The sequence below is a fragment of the Tursiops truncatus genome, chromosome 20 (genome assembly GCF_011762595.2).
Source record: "Tursiops truncatus isolate mTurTru1 chromosome 20, mTurTru1.mat.Y, whole genome shotgun sequence".
Classification (NCBI taxonomy): Eukaryota; Metazoa; Chordata; class Mammalia; order Artiodactyla; family Delphinidae; genus Tursiops; species Tursiops truncatus.
Window position 1 is genome coordinate 25,784,540 of NC_047053.1, and position 24,892 is coordinate 25,809,431.

Genomic DNA, 24,892 nt, shown 5'->3' on the forward strand with positions numbered 1-24,892 from the left:
GACGGATAGAACCTTAGGACAAATGTTGGAAGCAAAGCTATACAGACAAAATCTTACACAGAAGCATACACATACACCCTCACAGAAAGAGGTAAAGGGAAAAAAATCATAAATCTTGCTGTCAGAGACCACCTCCTGAATTTGGGTTGATTCGTTGTCTAAAGGAGGGAAGGAAGGAAGGAAGGAAGGAAGGGAGGGAGGTAAAGTATAATAAAGTTATTAAAATTAATTATTAAGAAAAAAATTTAAAAAAAAACCATGGACGGATAGAACCCTAGGGCAAATGGTGGAAGCAAAACTATACAGACAAGATCTCACACAGAAGTGTACACATTCACAAAAAGAGGAAAAGGGGAAAAAATCATAGATCTTGCTCTCGAAGCCCACCTCCTCAATTTGGGATGACTCGTTGTCTATTCATGTATTCCACAGATGCAGGGTACTTCAAGTTGATTGTGGAGCTTTAATCCGCTGCTTCTGAGGCTTTTGGGAGGTCTGAGGTCTTCTGCCAGCCTTCAGTAGGTGTTCTATAGGAGTTGTTCCACGTGTAGATGTATTTGTGGTGTATCTGTGGGGAGGAAGGTGATCTCTGCGTCTTACTCTTCCGCCATCTTCAAGGTCCCCCTGTGAATGTGTTTTTTGTTCCACAGGCTGCAGGATTGTAGTTCATCTGGTTTCTTCTGTCTGACTTCTGGTGGATGAGGCTATCTAAGAGGCTTGTGCAAGTTTCCTGATGGGAGGCAAAGCTTCTTGTTAATGGACACCAAAGAGGCTTCTAGATGCAATAACTTCTTTTTTTTTTTTTTTTTAGAACTTTATGAAAAAGAATGCAATGGAGAAGCAGTGGTGTACTGGCAAGTCAAGTACCCATTTCCCATGTCTAACAGAGATGTATCCTTTCCAAAAGCACACCAATACTCAGCTTTTGAAGTGTTTCTGTGCCCCATGATCATCACCCAATGGTGGTATATCCAACAGGTGTGGAAAATATTGTCATTGACTCTTGCAGAGAGTGCATCTGTAATTGTGGTCACGGGAGGGCAGCTCATACTTTCCTGAAAAGTTTTCTAGGAAATCCTTGTGCCAGAGAATTGGGGACCTGAAAACAACTTTTCATAAAGAGTATTCAATACACTCTCTCAGTCTATAGGAGAGGAAGTAGGGACCCAGAGAGGCAATGTGAGAGGCCCACACTCAGGTGGTTAGCAGCAGACTGGGGGCTGGGACTCAGGCTCCACATTTCTAGCTCCCTCCACCTTCCCTCCTCCTCGAATATTGGATCTGGACACTGTGTGTATGTTTTTTCCCTTCAGTTTCCTTGATTACGATATGAAGCAGTTGAATGGATGTGAGGAGTCTTAGCTGACACTCCAAGGCTCTATGAGGCCCCCTTAGGGCCAGCATGGGGGTTTTGATGGACATTTGCTGGGTGGGCAGATGGGGTAGAATATAGGCGGGGACAGGTGAGATTTCCACTCCACTGTTCTCTTCAATCATAGCAGCTGAGTGTTTTACACACTGAATTTTCATAAATAATCCTTTTAACAAAGGGTCTGTGGAATTAAAAGAAAAAAAAACTTGGAAACCACTGAACTGGATGATCACCGGAATCTTTTCTAGGTCTAACATTCTGTAAGTCTGTATGTTCCTAAGTAATTGTTCTTTAGAAAGAGAGGGGGCGTGGGGGTGGTTTGTGGGTATTGTTTCTGTGTGTTTTGTGTGTATGTGTCCACCCTGGCCCAGCTAGATTACAGACTCCATAAGGGATTATTTCTGGCACAGTTCCCACAGACTGCTAAATACAGGTGGTAGGTATTTCAAGAAATTGTGGTTACTTAATCCCTTAGATTTTATGTGGTTTTCTCTCCTCCTTCCAGCAACTGTGCAGGGTAGGAGCCATCATCCCCATCAGTCAGGGAAGGAGACTGAGGCAAAGGCAAGTTCAGAGCCCTGCTCAGGTTCTCATCAGTTTCTCACCACTAGTGGGCGGCAGAGGCAGGCCTGGGCCCAGGTCCAGCTGTGACCAGAGAAGGTGATCTGGACCAGGGCAACACCACTTTCTGACCTCATGTGGATACTGCTGGGGGCTGTTCTCAGGAGTGGACACTTGGTGCTCCTTGAAGTTTGGTTTCATTGGCTTTCTAGTGCCACACAGTCCTGTAATGAGTTTCCTAGTCCTTGTATATACGCATATGTCTCTCCAACAAGGGCTATTCAATTTTTAGATTAGAAAACAGTGTAATGGAAAAGAACATTAGTTTTGGAGGGAAAGATCCCAGGTTAAGTGTGCGCTCATTTCCTGGTTTGCTCTGTGACCTTGGAAAATGCCCTTCACTTCTCTGGGCCTCAGTAAACTAGTGGTTCTCCACTCATAGACTGTGTGCCATGCTGGAACTTCCAACCCTTCAAAGAACTCTGTGAAATGGCAGTCAATATATCAAGTTAATTTTTCCTCAGTGGAGTGTCAAGTGATGTCCATCACATGAGCTCAGCAAGGTGTGGGACCATATTTGCTGTGAGGAAAAAATAAAAGACTTCGGAGAGAGGAACTCCAGAGCTAAAGCAACTTCATTCCTTCCCTAAAACATTCAAGAGCTTTACTCATCAGTGCGTAGAGAGTGGGGGCAATAGACCATCCTGCAGGGTGCCTGGGGGAGGGGCAGCCCACCGTGGGTGCTGTAGAGCCTCCGAGCTGGCCTGGGGCTGTGGTCGCGGCTGTTGCAGTAAGTGTAACTGTGTTGTACTTACAGTGATTGTTTGGATTATTTTAGGCTTTAATTCCTTCTCCTGTGAAACCTAAAATTCTCCTATTGGAAAGTCTAATGAACACATTAAAGAGCTGAGCCCTCTGTAGCTATGAAAATCTCACCAGGTTTTGGAGCCTAATCGTGGTTCAAGTTCAGGTTCCATCACTTCAGCTGGGCTGTGGGATCTTCAGCAAGTTTCTTTACTTCTCTGAGCCTCAATTTGGTCATTTGTAAGATGGGGATACTTATGCTGAACTCACAGGGACTTTCTCAGGATCAAAACTGATGCTAACTGTAAAGCACAGGATGCACGTACGTGGTAAGGGCTCAATAAGTGGTGACTCTTGTTGTTTCTTAAAATCAAATCATCTTCCCTATAGTAGTGCCACAGACATAGTGGTTATTCTATAAGTGTTTATTGAGTTGAAATGGCTTCGTGATTCTTGGTGAACCAGAATCAGCAAGGGCATCTGCCTACTAAATATTCAGGTATTCATGTGTCTTCCTATTATCTCCAGGTGTAAGTAACCCTTCCTGACCATCCTCTGTGCATAGAGGTCAGTGATTAGGGCTTAGGGAGAGGACAAAGAGCAATGGCCCCATTGTTTACTGAGGGCTGCTTCTGCTCTAGTCTCTCTCTAGAGCCCCCACCAAGTCTGCCTGCAGGGCAGTGGTACCCTCTTTTCTTTCAGAGGGAAACCAATCTCAGAAAAGTTGAGTAACCAAACCAGGATCACACAGCTGATAAATGACCAATCCTCTGAAATCTCATTGCCTTCTTGGAGAAACGAGGAGTGGGTTCCCCACATAACTAAAAGCAGCAGGGAACCATTCACAGGTGGGTAATACACGCTCTCAAATAAGAACACCAGTTGGGAGGAGCTATGGTTTTGCAGGGCAGGTAGGCAGATAGGGCAGGAAGTGAAGTAACAGTGCAAGGGAGCAAATACCAAGTGGAGGAACAATTATCTCCCTCTGCTTCTGGCTTGTGGGCTTTCCTTCTGCCCATCTGAGGTGCTGGCCTCGATGTTGTGCCTTGACTGGTGGTGTGGTACGTCTATGTGCGGCATCGGCGAGAGCTGGACCATGAAGGACAGAAGATCCACGTGATCCTGGCCCAGAGCACCTCCGTGCCACAGCTTCCAGAGAAGTCGGGCGTGATTCGGGTGAAGCAGTACAAGCAGAGCCTGGCGATCCAGAGCGATGGCAAGAGGGGGAGCAAAGGTAAAGAGAGGGCACGTGTTGGCGCACCAGCCAGGGCCACCGATGTAAGGCCACACTGGCTGCAAGGCACATAAAATGCAGGATGCTTATTCCCTGAGGTCAGAGACTTAGGCATGGGTGCAAAAGAACCAAGGGAGACTCAGTTCACCCCAGAAGCTTGGCTGCAATGCAGCGTGGATGTTTAAATCTGATCAATTCATTCTTTATTGACTCTTGCATCGTCCAGATGAAATCAGAACATCCAAGGGAATCAAAATGTTTAGAAACTCAGTTCAGGCTGGTCCTGTCCATGCACATGCTGGCCAAGGCGGGGCAGGAGGGCTGGTGGGACCATCTCTGAGGAGGCAGCTCCTGCTCAGCAAAAACCCAGGGACTCAGAACCTGCCTGCCTTGAGTTCCAGCCTCTGGAGAGAGGCTGGGGGGGTCCATGCGGCCACCTGCTGGACTGGAATCAGTGTGGCCTTAAGTCTGCAGCAAAATCTGACCTTAGTTGTGACGTGTGTTAGATCTGCCACCTTGGGCATGTCACCCCACTCTTCTGAGTCTCCATTTATCATTTATAAACTGGGGTTCAATTTTAGCTCCTTAGGATTGAGATGACTAGTGAGAGAAATAATAAAATGAGAGACTATATCCAAGTCTAGCACTTGCCAGGAGTTTAATAAATATCAGCAGAATGTGCCTTGGCTGTTTTCCAAAATGCTTATATGTAAGTCTCCCGTAAGGCAAGGCAGAGGGGCGAGTCCACTTGAGTTCCGTGTTACCTCCCTCCTTACTTTCTGGACCTGGATATGAAGGTGGAATGTTTGCAAGGTTTGTTATTGTATCTTTCTAACGTGTTTCTTCCTTTTGAATTGTCCTTTCTTTCCCTCCCTAGTTTTCATGTATTACTTCGATAACCCAGGTGGCCAAATTCCGTCCTGGCTCATTAACTGGGCTGCCAAGGTGAGATCCCAGGAGGTAGGAGGGGAAGTGTGTGTGACAAATGTTGGGGCTGTCAGGCTGAAGAGATGTGCTGTCTCAGGCCTCATGGTGCTCTTTTATGAGACAGCTCTGTTGAGTGTCTATGGTTAGGACTGGGGTTACCAATACCCAGCACAGAGGCTGGGACAAAAGTCAAATAATCTTTACCTGGAATGTCAGCCCTCCCTGCTTTGCTCTGAGACCCCGCACCAGGATCACAATAGATAACAGTAGGGACAGTGGTGCCTGTGGATCCTCTGTCTGCTTATGGAGGAGTTAGACAGGCCAACCTGGCCCAGGAGACACCAGCCATGTCCAAGCCTGGGGAAGCCTTCAGTTTTTTTTATGGTTATTTTGTTTTTCTGTAAGGAGAGGGAACCACAGTGGTACCCAGATCACTAGAAACTGCCTAGGACCTGGAATCATGCCGACCATTCAGTCTGCTTTATAAGGCCCTACTTACTGGCGAGAAGGCTCACCAGTTCCCTGGGAGAGTGAAAAAACACATAGGTTTTGAGTCAAACACATGATATTTTGAATCCTGGCCTTGTTTCTGACTGTGTAATCTAGGGAAGCCATCAATTTCTTCCCTCTTAAAAATAGAGATGGATAGTCCCACCCTGTGGAGAAGCAGTATATAGAACAATGTTTGGAGAAAGTCTTGAACAATGTTCAACACTAACTAAAGAATGGCATATCCTGTCTCTTGCCCCCAGTCCTTACCATTTTCTAATTCTGTAAAGCAAGTCCTTTCTCTCACTTCTTTGGAAGAATCCCACAGCCTAACCCAATCTCATTTTTGGGTTTTCTTTTTCTTTTGAAAAAATGGTGTCTTAGAAATATCTTAGCTTTTTATTAGCAAAAGTTAAAATATACAACAAGGTCTTATAACAGTGGCCCCTGCGGTTCAGCCTTACCTGTGCCCTGCATCTTACCTTTTGTCATCAGCGGTTGGAACGCTCTGTGGAAATCTGCTCGTGGGCCCTATTGTCATATTTATTACTCCCAAAGCCATCTTCCTTTACCTTTGCCACATCCCAAAGAATTAGGAATAATCCCTGTGAGGACATAGAAGTGACAGTCTCCTTTCCTTTGCAGAAAGGAGTTCCTAACTTCTTGAAAGACATGACGAAAGCCTGTCAGAACTATCACAAGAAAACCTAAGGGAGGGAATTGGGAGCCTTGTGTCCATGGAATGATGTCTCCGGAAGTGCCACAACTGCCAGCGCTCAGCCTGCCTGTCACGTTTTTGTCCTCAGAGGCCTGCACGCTCTCCAGCAGGTTGTCCCCAAGTCTGTTTGCCTGACGCCCGGCTTCCTTTCCCACTCTTCCTTTCCCAGGAGCTGCTGCCTTCTTCCACTGTGGAATGTGGGTCAGATTAGGGAAACTTTTGCTTGTTTATTTTTAAAAAGGGGAGTCCTCAGTAAGGAACACAGTCAATCCATTGTGCCACTCTAGGGAGATCTTGGGTGGAGGACTGACAACACCATCTAAGAGTGACTGATCCTGGCAAGCTGGCTCCTTCCCACATGTGATTTCTTGCAACCCAGTGGGGTGATTTCCTGCTGAAGTTGCATTTTCTTCAGAACTGACGCTCAGTGCACCAAGACTGGAAGATTCATGTCCATTTGCCTTATGCTTTGCTGCCTTGATTTGAGATGATAATCCACTAAGCCTCTCCCCATTCCTGCTTGTGGAGGATCATGAGCTGTTTTGATTTTAAACCATTTTGAAAAACGTTACAGGCCTGACTAAGTGTATAGTGTGATAACAGTTTTTTCTCATCACCCATATCTGGGTTTCTCTCTTTCCCATATGCCCCTGGGGAAGGCTGTCCGTACCTCACTAGCTCTGCACTTTACTGGACACTGAGGCATCAAGACTGCTCTGGCAGTTACCAGAAGCCAACCTACTTTGCACACAGCATTGAGATAAAGTGTCTTTTTATGCAATTTCCCTTCTAGAATGTTCGGAGATGATGAAAGGATAAGAGTTCACAGCCAGGGAAATATTAATTAGTGGTGTGGTTGACTCTACACCTTTTTCTCAGGAATTCTACCTAAGTTATCCACCTCTCCCACCACCAGAAGACTTTCCGTTTCCTACTTTTCTCTTGAATTTTGGAGGGAAAGATACTCTGTGGACAAAGGCACAGCCTTATAATCTCAGGGAAAAATTTTAACCACTGTATGTGACGGTACCAAACATTGATTAAGGGGCATAAAAATTCGGGATGCAAGGCCAGAAGCAGGGTATTTATTAAAATGGGATACTCCAGACTCTGTAATTTCTCTCTGGAAAGGGAAGTGCATTGAATACCAAATAAATATATAGTGACTTATACTTGTCCTGTCTGCAGTCTCCTTCCTGCCTTGTTCCTTCTGTGAGAATAAGTCTGTTAGGTCTCTTTGGTTTGCAAGTCACATCCAACCTAACTCATGGACTTGAAGGAATTTTAGGCTCACTTACATGCAAGGCCAGGTGTAGAGTGGTCTCAAGTAGGGGTTGATACGGGTGCTCAAACTGGCATTAGGAATCAGCTCTGTTCTTCTTTAAGGTTTCTTTGATTTGGGGCCGTGTTTGGTGGCAGGATTGCTGCTAATAGCAAATAGTAGGCCTGCATCTTCTCAGGTTCCTGCTGAGTCAAAAAAAGACAGCATTTCTTTCCAGTAGATCCTGAACCATCCCATGATTTCCTCTAAACCATGTGTCAATCCCTGCCCCAGTCACCGTGGTCATATGGATAGAATTATGCAAATTAGCAATTCATAACTGTGTCATTAAAATATCACTATTAGTAATGTAGCTGGAATTTAATTTTTGGTAAGGTAAATCTAAATGTCTCATGTAATAGAGGTCAAGTTGACATTTTATGTATAAAGTAATTGAAAGACAAACACTAGGATTATAGTCTTTGAGCAGAGAACCTGCATGAAATGGTATCAGGCAAACTATCTTTTACAGTGTTTGATAATCTGGTAAGAACACTGAGTATACTAAGAATACTGAGTTTCTAGGTAAGGCAGTTTAAGAAAAGTCACTAAGCTTGCTATAATTAGTAGGGTTAAGACCCTTTGGCATTCATGCTTGCTTATTCAGAGAAGACAGTCCTATACAGCATTGATATAGGTTACATGGGAAACTGAGAACCCCTGAGCCAATATTAAATGCAAGGGGCCCAAAATATGTAGAACTGGTGCTCTGGAAGCTGCACTGGATTCTTCAAGGTCTGTCTCTGTGCAGGGGCTGAAAGTATCATTTGGAATTTGAAAGTTATAAGTGTATTGTCATTCCTCTAGCTCTTTGTTTCACTTATTTTCTCATGTCTGTCTCTCTGAATAGACAATAAGATCTTTTTGGATAGAAACCCTTCTTTCACTTTGATTTCTGGCCCTCAAATGATAACTAAATGAGTGAATTTAATGGTTTGGGGAAGACTGACCAAGTGACACACACCCAGAAGGCAAAACTTATCCAGATATAGAAGTTTAATTTGATTACATTAAATACGACTTTAACATTTAATAATTTAGTTCTAGCCAAATTGTTTCCCCAAGTCATCATTTGAGGGGTTCCTGATTCCTGAGGATCTCATTGTTTTTTCCTTGAAAGCACTCAGGTCCTTTGTTTGTTAAGGGGTGGCTTTGCTGGTGTGGCTATGGGTTATACCTTAATGTTATGGAAATGGCACAGTCTGGATTGAGTCCAGCTGAGATTAGTCAGGATTTCAGGATTCTCATGACGAAAGTAACACTACTGTTAGTGCTAAATTTTTTTCCACAGGCAAATTATTCACGCTGCATAACAGTTCAAAGTTAATGACCACCTTGGAACTGAGGGATTCCAGCAGAGGGTCACTTCTTTGAAAACATTCCTATTTCACAGTGAGGGTCCTGGCCTGGCTCCCTGACTGAGATTCCTCACCCAGAATCCCCACCTCTACTGCCTGCCCTTCAATCCTCCTGCTTCCCAGCTGGGTTTGAAAGAGAGAGAAAGCAGGCAGAGCCCATTTGGTTCTCATGTTTCTGGTAGCACCACCCAGTCGGCTCAGAGAATTATCTTTAAAAGTTTTAAGATGTGTGTTCACTTCACAGATATTTCTTAATGGTCTGGTGTCCATCTGGCAAGGGGACAGGCATGGCAGTTCCTGGGATGAGTGAGACAGACTTGGTGTTCGCTCTCATGGAGCTTATCCAGTGAAGAAGACACAATGGACAAGCTGTTGAAAAGGTGATGAGTTGTGAGAAAGGGCAAGTAGAGGGGGCTAGAGTCTAAACCTGGGGGCACTAACCAACTTTGAGGGGTCAGGGGAGAACATGTTGGAGTTGACTGGATGAAGGTTGGAGAAGAAAACTATTCCACATGGAAGGAACCATTTCTATAAAGTCCCTCAAGCAGAAAAGCCAGTCATGTTGGAGGAACTACCAGAGGCCAGTAGGTCTGAGCAATGAAAGTGGAAGAAGGCCTCTCACATGTGGCTGAAGAAGGAGGCCATCAGGTCATGGGAGATCCTGAGAGGTATGGCAAGGATTTGGGGCTTTATACCCAGAGCAGCAGTAAGCTATGAAGGATTTTAGGCTGAGCAGTGACCAGATAAGACATATTCATTCCTAACAGCTGCTCATTCTCCCATGGTTCTTCACCATCTCCAGTATCCCTCCAGCACCATCATGGGGGTGCTCTCCAAGGTGCTGTATGCCTCGTGGCTCTGAATCATCCCCACTGTCAGGCTGCACACTGAGTAGCCCACACCCAAACCTAGTTTCTAAGGTTGAGCATCAGCCTCTGAAGTTTAAGGGGATTAAAAGAGGTGCAGGGAACACCCATGGACACAGCCCCCTTCTTTCCTTGCCCACACTGTTGTCAACATGCCCTCCTGTGTGACTGCACCATGCAGCCCATCAGAACAGAGCCACTACAGGAGCCAGAAATGTCAGAGAAAAAGAAAAGGCATACAAGATGTAAGCAGGTCTGCCTTCCCCAAAGTTTATTTTACTATACTGCTCCCCAACTAAAAGGAAGAATATATTTTTTTTTCTTGAGAATATAGAAACACTTTATTTGTTTAGGTTCTCAGAGTTTAGAACCAGCATAATGGAAGGACTTCAGAAAAATTATATTGCTAATCTATTTATATGTATTTTTGTGTGTGTCTGCTTGGACACATATAATATGTGCTCCATTTCATAAGGTATGATAATGGAACAACAACTAGGCAGCATGTTATGTGAGTGGCTTTGCAAGTTCTCTACACGATGTGCCAGGCTCAGTGCTAGGCAGTGGAGTTCATAAAGGTGAACAAATTCTTCTCTTAGGTAATTAGCAGACTACAGAGGACATGGAATATGGGCACAGTTTATGAGAATGAGATCTCCACCTTATGTAAGGAAAATATGTAATATTTTCAGAGTCTATGGCTAACTGCTCTTAAAAACAGGACAGCAGGCCCCAAATGGAGACACTAATACTAAGCCCCACATCCCAAACCAAGACTTAATTACAGTTTTGGCTCTCCCAGAAATGGAATCTCAAACCAGGCTATCAGGAATTTCCTGGTCAGCACTAGTTCATCTGCCTGATAGACCCCTGTCCTCCCCTAAACGAAAGTAATGTTGCAATAACCAACCTTCTTTTTACCTAATATAACTTCCTTGTTTCTGCTTCCTTCTGCCTACAAAACTCTCTCATTTTGTACATTCCCTTCGAGCTCCTTTCTGTCTCCTAGGAGGGATGCTGTCCAATCGAATTGATTTTTGCTTAAACAAGCTCTTAAAAATTTTAATATGCCTCAGTTTATCTTTTAACAGCTCTGGTGTGAGAAGAGGGAACTTAAGGAGACCCCCCAAAAGCCCCAAGAAGCAAAAGCAACCAGACTTGGTTACCTGCTGAGCCCTTGAACTCTGCTTTCCTGGTGCCTCTGGAGGTGGTGAGTAAGTCTCTCTCAGATGGTAGCTCTGCAGCTTTTCCTTGAGTTTCCAGATTTTATTAGAGCATTTTTTTTCTTGACTGAGTCCAGAAACTCACCAAAATCAGATTGGGTCTGACTTAGAAACCAGACTTGGTCTGCAATTTGACTGGGTCCAGCTTAGAAACTGGACTGAGTCTAGAGTCGGACTGGGTCTGACTTAAGTTGTTCTGAGTCCGCTTGAGACCACAGGTGAATAAAATATTGTTTTAGGGCTGGACAAATAGGCTCACCTTACCAAAGATAATCTTGAATCACAGTGGCCACAGTGGAGAACTTTTAACCTAGATAATCTTATCATCTTTATCATAGAAAAAAAGGGGTCTCAGCCAAATATTCATCATAAAGCATAGAGGGAAAATGATTTTTCCTCCTCTAAAATTTTTGGTGACCAGGATGGGACCAGCTGGGACACCCTACTCACTGCAGACAGGATCCTAGGAAAACTGGCAGAAGCCATCAAAGGTAAGAATTCTTACCAAAGTCAGCTCTGTCATCTCTGTCTCCATCTGTGGTGCCTGATTAACAGAGGAAGGTAAAATTCCACTTTCTCCCTTCCTTCCCAAATTCAGATTGGAAGGCAGAAAACATTTATAAGAATTAGATCTTTAAATTGCGAATTTGTTTTGGAGTACACATTGGTTGTAGATCCCTTCTTTCCCAAGGACAGCCATTGCCTTCTTGTTTGTCTACCTTTTGTCCTGAGAACTTGGCTTGGCAACAGCCAAGTTGGGGTCCCCAAAAATTTTGGCTGGGAAGAAATGTGGGTTGCACTGCATGTGTGGCCAGGGTCCTACCCCTGTTGTCTGCTTTCATGGGAATTGTCTGAGGCTTTCTTTTGGTTATCTTTGGGAGTGTCTCTGGATCTTGGGAGGATAATATTTTTTGCACTCTTTGGGAATGCCTCTTGTCCTCATGGGGTTGTTCAGTACTGCTAGGAATATGTACTGTTTGTCCAGCTGAAACCTGATAAGATATTCAAAAGGAATTTTTTTTTTTTTTAGTAGCTCTATGGTAGGAAATTGGCCAAATTGGAAGTTGACATTCAGAGCCTGATGGGACCTTTTTTTAGGGTTTCTCCTCTAAGCTAAAATGAAACTATGTAGCCAGAGGGAAAGAAATATTCTGAAGGCTTTGTGGAAGGATTTACTAAAACACTCCACAGACACACAGCTCTAAATCTAGAACATAGGATCTTTTGATTTCCATCTTAGTTGAAGATCTTCTCCCTGATGTAAAGAAGGAAATTGAGGATAGTATAGTTGGATGGGTGGGACGGCCTCTGTATCATTCAGGTTGCTACCCAATTCTTTGAGGAATTAAAGACAACTGTACTTGTCTTGCAAATCAAGCCTTTGTAAGAACAAAAGTGAAGATATAATTCAAAGCCCTCTTTTCCTTTCTACCAATGCCCAAATGTACCCTTTTGATCTCAGACGGTTTGCAGATACTGTAAACCTTCTGGACTTAAGGAACAAAAGTCTTTGGTGCAGCTTCCATTCTTTCTTTGTGCCTTTGAGATATAAATATTCTACATAGTCTTCTCTAGGAAGCAAGGGAATTCTTATCAGAAGGAGAAAAAAAAAAAGAGAAAAGACTATTTTTAAAATTAGAACTATGAAAAATCTTAAAAGTCTCTTTTACAAATATTAGTAAAAAGCTATCTGAGCAGAGAGAAAAAAAAAGAGAAAAGACTATTTTTAAAATTAGAACTATGAAAAATCTTAAAAGTCTCTTTTACAAATATTAGTAAAAAGCTATCTGAGCAGGTAGACTTAATTTATTCCATCTGCCAGAAACACAATGGACCCAACTGTTCTTTTATAAACTAGTGAGTTTCATATTATCATATCTGTTTCATGGCTAAAATTTTTAAATGAAAGCTAGAAGATCTCTGTTTGCCTCTTTATGTTTTTGTGTATCTGTATATGTTTGCTATAGATAGTAATTTTTTTTGTACCTCTGAATGGTATTTCCAAAATTATTTTTTAAAGGCTCTAGTTAATTGGCTTAAAGATGAACAAGCATTATATAAATCAAGTATACTGTCAGAAATATAGACTAATCCATAAGTTTGTCCACATTCAAGAGATCTAGGATAATATTTGGTATACTAATACTTTTAGTATAAACAGGTTTAATAGAAGTCAAATAAGATCTTATTATATCTGTTGCAAATATTTCAGCAAGAAAAATAACTCAGTGTGATGGCATTTTTATGTTTCTATAAGTAAGTTAAGTGTGAATGAGATAAGAGCTTTTGGGTGAACTCCTTAGGAATAATTATATTTTAGGAATATCTACTTAAAAATAATGTCTCCGACCACAAGGGCCTACTATATAGCACAGGGAACTATACTGAATACCTTGTAATAACCTATAATGGAAGAGAAGGTAAAAAAATAACATATATATATATATATATATATATATATATAACATATATATATGTGTGTATATATTTTATATATATACATATACATATCTGTACGTATTATATATAGACATATATAACTGAATCACTTTGCTGTACACCTGAAACTAGCACATTATAAATCAACTACATTTCAATAAAAAATTTAAAAAATCTCTCCAGATTCTGGTAACTTGAAGTTTAGATTTGTGCTAAATTAAGTTAAAAGATGAAAGTTTATTGAATAGTTAGGTCATTCGCAAATAAAACAAGATACTGAAACATTAATTACTGAATATTGGCTTCCTTTTACAAAGAAACTAAAGGGATTTAGGACTATCAATAAATATGTTTGGTTCCACACTGAGATATTTTCTATAAGAAAGCACATTTTTAGAAATTATTACTGTTATTTATGTTTGCCAATCTACAGAATGCTAATGTAAAAGTCCATAATTGCTTACTTCTTAGTTTTCACTAGAAATTAAGGTTTTTAAGAGTTGAGTATTTGAATTTAAACATGTAATTAAAGCTACTCGAAATAGTATGGGAAAAATTTCAGTATACAGTAGCAAAGTAGGATGTGTGTTTTCAGTAAAAGAAGGTATGAGGAATGGAATTGCATTTTGTTAAGGGAAAAGAAAGTAATTTTGTCTTAGAGATAGTTGTTTCTGGATGGAAAAAAAGAACAAACTAATATGAATACTAATATGGATACAGAAAGTTATGGAAAGTTTATGGAAAAGGAACCCTGAGAAAAGAGTTTTGTGCCTGGTCAGGATTGGCTAAGTTTAGAATAAATTTAACTGAGTAAATTTTAAAAAGTAAGCTGGTGCAAAACCAGAATTTGTTTTTTTTTTTCTCTTTTAAGAGGTCAGTTTTCGTAACATATTGATCTGCTTTTGATAACAGATTGTAAAGTTTATTTTACCTTTAATGAGTAATCTGTTATAACTTTCTGTTTTTGCCTTTGAAATCTTTTGTTATCACTTTGGTTAAGTGAATAACTATTGATTCACAGTGCCCTATGATCCTATTTGACCACATGTTTTGAAACTTTTTGATATTTTTAATAACAAATTTCCCAAATCAAATTTTAATGTAGTTCCTTTGACCTCTAGCCAACTTTGGGATGCTTCAAAGGACCCTTGAAGCATCCCAAAGAGAGCTATAAACTAATTAGGTTTATTTGGTATGTTAAATTACATGGGAAGCATTGTCAAATGAGTAATAAATCTTCTTAGGTTATACTGTATGAGTCAATGTTATTAATTTATTAATAATTAATATTCTAGAAATTATATGGAATTCCTAAAAAGTGGGTATGTCCTGGTAAAATGTTATCAGTCATAATTTTAGTCATTATTTTAAAATATTGCATGTCGCAGCAGTAATCAAGTTTCTTTGTCAATTGCATTGTAAGCAGGTATTTTTTTTTTCTTTTTGGTTGCACCAGGTCTTAGTTGCGGCAGGCAGGCTCCTTTAGTTGCAGCTCAAGGGCTCCTTTAGTTGCGGCTTGCTGGCTCCTTATACGTGGCATGTGAAGTCTTAGGTGCGGCATGCATGTGGGATCTAGTTCCCTGGCCAGGGATTGAACCCAGGCCCCCTGCATTGGGAGCACAGAGTCTTAACCACTGCGCCAACAGGGAAGTCTCTGTAAGCAGGTCTTTAACCATGCCTTCTGTGGTCTTTCATCATTCATAGACAGTTATTGTTTTACTCTGATGTTTTGCAAAAATGCTTCCTCTTCGAGAAGCTCTTTAGCAAGGACATTTTGACAAGCACAGGTTTCTGAAAACTTTTAGATCATACTGCTGAACTGGGTAAGAAATTAAGAATTCTAATGGTAAACCTGATGGCATCATAAAACGGTTAATGAAAAGGATTAGTTATATAGGACTGTGTGAACTGGTGAATATGTTTATAATTTTTATGGTTTCTGTCTAAAATATTACTAGCTTTTAATCTGTGTTTTCCAGATATAAGGAAACCCTTCCCTTCAAGCTAATTATGAGTTACAGCAACTTGGTAAATTATATGTTTGTAAGCAGAATTGAAACATTTATCTTTTCTCTTTACTTGATTCCTCCAGAGACTGGAAACTCTTCGGTTGCCAGCAACTTAAAAAATCAGGTAAATTAGGAAAGCCATCTCCTAGCAGGTGCAGAAATCTCAGAGTATTTTGGGGACCTTGAAAAGGGAGGAATTCACCCAAATATGTAGATAACTCAGGTGGAATCATTGACAAGCCTTTGCCATGGCTTTCCTGGCCTTGAGAGGCCTTTTAAAAATTCAATCCGAGGTGCCAAATAATAGGTTCCAGCAAAGCCAATTTCAAATGAGCCTGTATGATTAACTACACTTCTGTAAGTCATCAGGCCAAGATTTTTGAAGCCAGAATTATTTAGCAAACAAATTAGTCTTAATTTGGCTATATTTGGTAGAAATGAGGGTAATTTTAGAGAGAAAAAGATCATGTTTCTATGGAGAGTAAATTCAAGTTTTGTTAATTGAGGTCTATATTTACTAAGAGCCACTTCCCAAATATCTCCTTATTATTATATTCTTGTAAATTTTAGCTGAATCATTAAAAGGACACTCTAGTTTGTTACTGAAGTTTTTCTCATTAATCCATCTTTGGATGAAGATCATATGCCCCATGACCTGCAACCAGGGGATTATGCATACTGGAGAAGACATCATTTAAAGACTGTCTCCAACCGAGATGGTAGGACCCTTATCAGGTCCTCTTCACTAGCTCATGCACAGTGAACCTGAAGGGAATTGACTCTTGGATTAATATTTCCACTTAAAAAGGGCCCCTGAAATGGACTGGCCTATACAGAGCACTGCTGACCTCAAAATCACCTTAAAACAATGCTCAAACAGGAGAAACTACCAGACCACGATGGTAAGAAGAAGACATCCAAAGTAGACAGCTGATCCAAGATGCCAAACCCGGCCTGAATACCAGTTACTTTGATAATTGCTTACACTTGCTTATGAACTAAACGTATTTCACAATCTTAAGCAGAGTTAAAATTAATTGAATTGTTGAGTTTATGGTCAATTACTATATCCAGTACTTCTGGTTACCTTGGTGGATTTCTCCACTCCAAGGCTCTAATTGGATGGCCCTTAGGAAATTATTCTAGAAGAAAGAAGTTATAGTTCTGTTTGGGCCACTATTGATGTTACTGGATGGGACTCCCTCACTTGGCCAATCAATCATAGTTGCTCTGACCATTGCCATAAATATAAAAGACCCCCCTTATGTTGGGAACAATTCAACCATACTAAGGGTAGCCAGGCTAAATAATACAAGGAAATGTGTCTGGGTGCCTTATGAACGATGCCAGTATATCATTTCCTTTAAAAGTAAGGATTGGTACAGAACAGATTAAGTCAGATGACCTAGGGGTATACTGTGTGGAACCTAATGGAAGTTCTTGGCTTAAATTCTTACTTATAACCTTACAAATACTACTAGCTATATTACTTGTATTCTACCTATTTTATAAGATTGTTGTTTCTTTCCTTACCAGATATGTGACTGAGCCTCTGATAAAATAATAAGAAGGTGACTTAAGGCTGTTGACCAGATATATAGTTCTATACAAGATCAATGATGGTAATAGTGTAACTTTAGATATGGAAAGAAGCATCAAGAGGGAATAATTTCCTGGACCATAACAGACTAGTAAATCAGTGGTCCAGAGACTTTTGGCTATAGTTAATAGGGCCTAGTCCAGTAATAGCACACTGAGTGGCCTATCAGTGAGATCTTTGCCTGGGACAAAATGATGATGAAATGCCTCCCAAACCATGGTCGAATTTATGACCATGAGAGGGCAATGCCAACTAAAAATGGTCACTTGCCATCTGTCACTACAAGTATGATATCACTAGCCAATGCAGTCACTGACTTTTGACACACCCTGAAAAGAGTTCATGGTGGAGATCAGGAATGAGGTACTCCGTGCTCTGGAAGGATCTGGCAGAACAGGTCTTCAGATAGTTAGATATTTTCAGGAGAAGATTTTATGAACCTGATTTCTTGCTTCTTCCTATATCTAGAAAATATCTAGAAAATCACTAAAATCATTAACGGAGACATCTCCTCATGACTAGCAGCAACCTTCTTGTGACTGGCAGCAACCCTCTGCCAGAAATGTGTACTTGATTGCATGTATCCCCCTTCACTAAAATCACATATATACTGACCTCCCTCCACCTCTTTAGAGCGGTTCCTCAGAGATATCTGAGAGGCTTCTCCTGGGCTATAGTCCTCATTTTGCCCCAAAGAAAACTTAACTCACAACTCTCACATTGTGCATTGTTTTTCAGTCGACACCTTCAAACTAAAAATTTAAAATAAAATGTCTTCATTTTTGACAAGCAGCTCTACCACCAGTCTCTGATATCCTATGTCATTCAATGCAGCCGTTGCATCTAAGGTCTTATGAGGGTTGGGTCAAAGACAACTCCAAGGTTTTTTGCATTCCTACGATTCTCCTTTCAATGGAGGATCATTTTGGAAAACACATGTAAAGGAGTGTGACTTTGTGTAAGCCATGGTGTGCTGCATTGTGCTCTAGCACTAAAAGAAAAACAAGATTCACAGTAAAGGTTTGTGCCCACTTATCAAAAAAAGAAAAGCTAGTTTTAGTTTAGTCAGTTTAATTAAAACAGGAATATCTTTAGAGTTTTCAACATTAAATACTTTTATCCTGTGTTTGCTAAAAGTCAAATAAGTTCATGTTACTCCTATTACAGAATTTTTTTTTATTACAGTCAGCAAGAAAGATAAGCTGATGGTTAGCTGTTTAATAGCTCTTGAAATTTTCATGAGTGATCTAAACATAATTGTTATGAAGAAGGAAATTACATAGATGTAAAGAAGATAAAAGTATATAAATAAAGTTTTCAACAACAGTTATGTTCAGTGCTATGTCTACTTAAAAATAGTTTCCAGGGCTTCCCTGGTGGCTCAGTGGTTGAGAGTCCGCCTGCCGATGCAGGGGACACGGGTTCGTGCCCCGGTCCGGGAAGATCCCACATGCCGCAGAGTGGCTGGGCCCGTGAGCCATGGCCACTGAGCCTGCGTGTCCAGAGCCTGTGCTCCGCAACGGGGGAGGCCACAACAGTGAGAGGCAAGCGTACCGCAAAAAAAAAAAAAAAAAAAATAGTTTCCAAAATCTTTTTGGGACTTCTCAGGCTACATAATCGTGTGAGCCAATTCCTTGTGCTAAATGTTGAATTTGGACATAAATTTGACAAAAAGGGTGGAGGATTTCCTTTGAAACTTGGGGAGGTAAACGGAATAGCTTGAGTCAAAGCACAAGGGAGGTAATAGCTAATAATAGCAAAGATTTATTGACCACTTTCTAAATGCCAGGCACAGTCTGAGCACTTCACACACATTAGATTGATTCATCCTCACACTACTATACATACAAAGACTCCCAGAGGACATGGAACTTTGTCTTTTCCCAGCTATACACTCAATATAGTGAACACACAATATTCAAACTCTCTGCTAAAGGAATGAATGAATCCGTGGTGGAGCAGCAATCCTAAAGCTCCAGGATCTCAATTTGAACCTATGCCAAAAAGATGGATATAAAAATTTATGCTTTATCTTGTGTTCCACCTATTTCTTAACAAGAGTGAGCTTTTGGACAAATGTATTTTTAGAATTTTTAACAGCTAGAATTGTTTTGTGTTTCAGTTATATTTTTGCTTAATCTTACTGATTAAAAATTTAAAAAAATGTTTTTTGCTTCTCCATTCTGTTTGAACACCTTTGGAGGACTTATACAGACTGTCTAGAAGTCCACACAGTAGGAAGGTATTATTGATGTAGCTGCTGGAGGGGAGAGAGGCAGGGGGCAAACAGGATAAGAAGAGAAGTGCTTTTCATTTGCAGGCCAAGAACCTGGAAGTTAAGAAAACCTGATTCCCCCAGGGACAGATACGGAGGTTGGTGGGGGTGAGGGTAGCACCCCAAACCCATTTTTTCTTATCTATTTCACCTGATTCCTCTCTAGTGGTTCATAAACTGAGAAAAAAGTCAATGGAAACCAAGCAGGACGAAAAGGGTACTTAGAGCTCAGTGAAAGGCACACAGAAACTTTTGTTCTATGTCAAACAGCTTAGGAAGGGCTGGGTCTGTTTCTAAGTGGTCGTGGATTCTGTTTACCAATGAATGTGGAGTTTCATTTTCCCAGGGACAGTCAATAATACTCTTCATTAGGAGCCTTATTTCAGAATGGTGTTGAATAATTGCTGGATTGCTGAAAGTGTCCAAGTAGGAGCTCTCCTTCCACTACACTGCTTGGCTCCTGTCCCCTTCCAGCCACTTCAAGCTCTTGTAAACAGCGTTCATTTTCTATCACAAGTGAGGAAATGTGACTGTGAAACCAAGGTGCCAGGTCCCTAGAGAGGGCCTGCCAGGGAGGCAGTTTCCTCACATCTCATTTTAGTTTGTAACTTGCTGGCGGGGTTGAATAATCGCTGAAGCTCCATGTCTTCCTATCCTATTCTGTTCCACTAACTTATGAAACACCCAGCAACCCACTGGAGGACTAGCAGATCAACCAGATGTTTCCTGAGCAAAGACAGCACACACAGCATCTCATGAGAGGGGAGTGCTGGCGGGCACTCACCCCCTCTGACATCACTGGGTGAGGTAGCCTGCGGGAGAATTTCAAAGCAGAGCAGTTTGGCCAGGGAAGAGCTCAGCTGGCAGCTCTGTGCTGGGATTAACTGACCCGGATAACTATGGAGAGGGAATTAACAATTAAGTGTGTTTATTATCTGGGAAGAATTAGACCCTGCTCTCCCTGATTATCCATGGGCACTAGGAGACCCTCCCCCATGGCTCCCCATGCACAGTCAGGATCACACGTTCACCATGTTGCTTCTCATCCCAGCCTCTTGTTTTCCTGACTTTGCCTGAGGTTGATGTGGGACAAGCTCAACTGATTGCAAAGAACAGCAATGAAATACTAATAATTATTAATAATAAATCAACTAATTCTTCTTCCCCAAAAACATAGGGGAGATCAAATCCTAAAAAATCTGATTTCAAATCATCTCCCTATAGATCACTGTCTTGTCAGATTCAGGGTGTTAAGAACCAATAAAATAACATTTTTTTTTTTTTTTTGTGGTATGTGGACCTCTCACTGTTGTGGCCTCTCCCGTTATGGAGCACAGGCTTCGGACGCGCAGGCTCAGCGGCCATGGCTCATGGTCCCAGCCGCTCCGTGGCATGTGGGATCTTCCTGGACCGGGGCACGAACCCGTGTCCCCTGCATCAGCAGGCGGACTCTCAACCACTGTGCCACCAGGGAAGCCCAATAACATAATTTTTTAATATAGGGAATATAGGTATGGAATTGGCAGCTTCCCTTTAGAAAGGTCATCAAGAGTAAATCATAACAAATAAATAAGTAGAATGCATGTACCATTTGCTGTCACTGTGATCTCATAAGTAAAAGGTTAATTCAACCTCCTTGACTCAAATCCCTCCAAGAAATTTTCTTCACACTCCTCAAATCCAAACTTCTGAGACCTGAAAAGTGCCATATGATCTAGGATCTGACCCCTGCCTACTTTATAAGCTCCACCTCCTCCTCTTCTTATTCCTCTCCAGCCTTTTCTCTGTCCCTCAAACAAGCCCTGGTCTTTGCATTTGCTGTTCCCAACATCTGCAGCGCTCTTCCCCCAGATCTGTAGACAGCGGCCTCCTGTGGTGGGCAGCTTTCTGACTGGACTCCCAGGGACCTACCTCCTGGGATTCATGTCTGTGTGATCCCCTCCCTTGTGTGTGAGCTGGACCTAGTGACTTGCTTCTCAAGAACAGACAAGAATAGACCTGCTGTAAAGAAGAGCAAAAGCAATGGGATGTCATCCAGAGATTAGGTTATGAAGGACTCTGATGTCCTTTTTACTCTCTCTCTGTGGCTCTTCTCACTTGCTCTGATGAAGCGAGTTGCCATTTGTGAGCTGCTCTCTGCAGAGACTGACGTGATAAAGAACAGAGGGTGGTCACTTGACCAGTAGCCAGTTACGAGCTGAGACCCTCCATCCAACAGTTTGGGAGGAATTGAGTCCTGCCAGCAACCTCTTCAGTAAGACTGCAGAGGATCCTTCCCTGTCCTCTCTGGCTTTGCGAGGACTGCAGTCCCAGAGGTCACCTTGACTACAGCCTCATGAGAGACGCTGAGCCAGACACCGGGACCAACTCAGCCACACCTAGGGCCCAGACACACTGAAACCCAGAGATAATAAGTGTTGGTACATTTGGTATAGGAGTGATAGTTGACTAATCCTCTACCTCACTTCACTCAGGTCTCTGCTCAAATGTCTCCTAACTCACCTTCAAAACCAACCAATCCCACAAAACTGATCACACATTATCCTCTCTCCCCTTACCCATCTGAATTTTTCATTCTGGAAATTTTCACCACTTACATTTATATTATATATTTATTTATTAGCTGGCTTCCCTACTAGAGTGAATATTCACGGAACATCATGTATGTCATTTTGCTGCTGGAAAAAATGATTGTATATTTGCACTGGTAGTGCTCAGGTTTATTTGAAAAATACTTACTGTAGGGCTACTTTATACCAGGTCCAGTGACATAGGTTATTTATCCCTGTTCCCTGGTATCTGGGTCAATTAATTTAGTCTCGGCTAATTATTTTTTTTCTTGTTATTGTTATTAAATTACTCTGTTTTGATAATGCACCTTTCTATACCTTTAACTGAGTATTTAATTAAAATGTCAATATTTTTTCAAGGCCAGAGCTTGTACATGCTTGACTGAAGTCCAGCGTAGGGTGATCATAATTATTTGAAAAGTTCTTATTTCACACTCTGCCGAAGTCTAACTTCCTGGTACTTTCCTCTATTGACCTTAGCTTTGCTTTCAGAATTAATAAATAACATAACTATTCTGTTTCCACCAGCCCAGTTCTAATCATTCCATTAACTCTATTTCTTTGGGTGTAAGTTCTGCTTGTTGAATTTATTGTCTTTTTTACACTGTAGACTTTTCTTGCATGTTTGATGTTTCCTCATTTGGTGTTCACCTTTGCCGTTGAGATTCCAATTCAACTTTATGCTTCCTTAGAGGAGGTGTGAGAGCTACTGCTGAGGTTCACTGTCCCCCGGTTTCCAGTGGGAGCGGGCGGGCCCATGGTGCCATTAGCCAGGCCTCCAGGGACCGTCTCCTGCATCACCTGACCTAGGAACTGCCTTGTGTATCTGCCTGAAGCTCCCACAGTCACTCTTCTGATCTCAAGGCAGATTCCTCTACCCCTGGTGTATGTGTGTGTGTGGTCTACGGTGGTTAATTGGCCCGACTACTTTCCTACTCTCATGAGAGATGCCAGAGATAGACAGCCTCTGAGCGTGGATCATCTGTACTGTTTCCCGTCTTTACAACTAAGTTCTTCCACAGGAGTCCTGACCTCTAGCTTTCTCTCAAGTTTATCTCATCTGTTTGCTGTCTGTTTCTGGGCCACAAAGTATAACAATTCTTATGTGGAAATCCTTATGCTTTAATTCTTATGTATGTGTTTAGGTTCATATATTTTACATATTTAAAATATGAAATATGACTTATTTATATTAGTATGTATACATATGTATATGTATATGTAGTCAGCTTAGCTACCATTTTGAAACCAGTATCACTACTTCCTTTCTTTCAGCCCTTCAAATATTTGGAGATCATTATCACATTCTCCCTTATTCTCTCCTCCTTAGTCTAAAAATATCATGTTCCTCTAACAATTCAAATCTCCAATAATTTTCTGACTTTTTAATCACCATAAACTCCTTTCTGTATTCCAGTAGACACGTAAGATTCATTCAATAGCACTAGATGTATCCCAGTGTGAGAGGAATACTCAGAGTACAATGGGACTATTACTTCTTGTAATGTATATATTTTTTCTGTACTGGTAAGTCTGGTTTATCTTTTTAACCACATATTTATACTACTGGCTCCTCATGATCCATTTCCTTTCCATTCCTCTTCCACAGTTTAAATACATAAACTCTGCCAAGCAACAGCTGCCCCTCCTCTACTTGTGTAATTGATCACTAACTAATATGAAAGACTTCACATTAGTCTCTACTGAGTTTTACCATGTTCATTTTAAGTTCTCCACACCCTCTTGAAGTGTGTCAGGCTATTCAGAAAGAGTAGCTTCAGTTTATTCTTATCTTTACTAGATTGACTATCCTCTGATATATTGATCCCAGGAGAATTGTTTCCTTCCATCTATGGAACATGTTTTCCTCTCATTAACTTTTCAGAGAGCATACTATATTATCTTCTTTAGCTAAATCCCATTTTTACTCACTGGGATTGTGTCATCCATTCATTCAATAAAGATTTATCAAGGGCCAACTCTGTGCCAAGAGTCACACTGGGCATTGGCTACACAGAGAGAAACAAACGTGGTTCTTGACTTCATGGAACTTACGGTATAATATTCACAGTTGTATAATGGTTTGTAGACTTAATATTATAATTGCTAGTTTTTATATACTCAGAAGTTTATTTCTTTTTAAAGTACCAATCTTGACAAAGGAAAAACAGTGCAATGTTAACTGTAGAATCTAGGTGGTGGATAGATGGATGTTCACTGTACATTTCTTTCTACTTTTCTGTATATTTGATAATAAAGTTTTGGGATAAATTTTGCCTATCCTTCACAATCTGTATTTCTTTTATAGAAATATAGCTATAGATAGCTTTACTTGCTTTTATGAACTTCCAGATATCACAGCCTTGATTGCACAGGGTTCCTGGGAGAAACAGTAACGTAATAGAAAGAACACGCACAGTGAAGATGGACTAGGACTCAAATTCGGAGCCCAGCACCTGCTGGCTCTGTGCCTCCTGACAAGTCACTTAATGTCTCTGAGCCTCAATTTTCCTCATCCCTTAAATGGGATAATAATATTCACACCCCAAGTTGTTGTGAAAAGTAAATAAAATTAGGTACATAATCAGTTAGTATATTTAAAATGCATCTGCCCCTCTTCCACTACTTTTTCACTTAGCCACCTTACACATAACCATTATTTCCTTCCTTAAAAATCTGAATTAAGTGATTAATACCCATTCATCTTTTTTTCTTTCTTTAACTTTTGAAGAATAAAATTCTTAGAAACTCACATCCATAACATATTATTAGATGTTTTTGTCTAGCAAATAATGGTGTCAGAAGAAGTGAATTCATCCATCACCCTCAAATTTCTTTTTGTTCAGGTATGGGATTGATGTTAAGGAAATGCCATTCATATCCAGACCAAGGGGTCTGAAATTGCTTTATTGCCAATGGTTGTCTTGATTTAGCATGTTTATGCTATTGTCTGTATGTCCTAATTCTTCTGTCTACAGTGTTATCTTTTCTTTACGAAACTGCAGAAGCCTTGCACTTCTTCAGAGCAAGTTCAATGCTCCAGTAACATCTTCCTGAATCCTTTCCTCCAGGTTTTACTCATGATATTTCCTCTGTATCATGTCATATCTCAAAATATCTTGCATC

The 24,892-nt window shown here is 41.0% G+C and overlaps 1 protein-coding gene across 9 annotated transcripts in view; it reads left to right on the forward strand.

Annotated features, from left to right (window-relative positions):
* Window positions 1–24,042, forward strand: part of PCTP (phosphatidylcholine transfer protein) — a 51,801-nt gene extending 27,759 nt beyond the window's left edge. Inside the window, exons 3-9 of one of the 9 annotated variants that reach the window (XM_073797774.1) lie at window positions 812–891; window positions 3,800–3,971; window positions 4,849–4,916; window positions 6,033–10,860; window positions 11,212–11,364; window positions 15,405–15,445; window positions 15,960–24,042. In XM_073797774.1, the coding sequence (XP_073653875.1) occupies window positions 812–891; window positions 3,800–3,971; window positions 4,849–4,916; window positions 6,033–6,098 (386 nt within the window). In that variant the 3' untranslated portion in view covers window positions 6,099–10,860; window positions 11,212–11,364; window positions 15,405–15,445; window positions 15,960–24,042. Of the gene's footprint in view, window positions 1–811; window positions 892–3,799; window positions 3,972–4,848; window positions 4,917–6,032; window positions 10,861–11,211; window positions 11,365–15,404 lie in introns of all 9 variants that reach the window. The other 8 variants (XM_033847069.2, XM_033847072.2, XM_033847071.2 and 5 more) reach the window with 8 other exon arrangements.
* The last annotated feature ends 850 nt before the right edge of the window (window positions 24,043–24,892 follow it).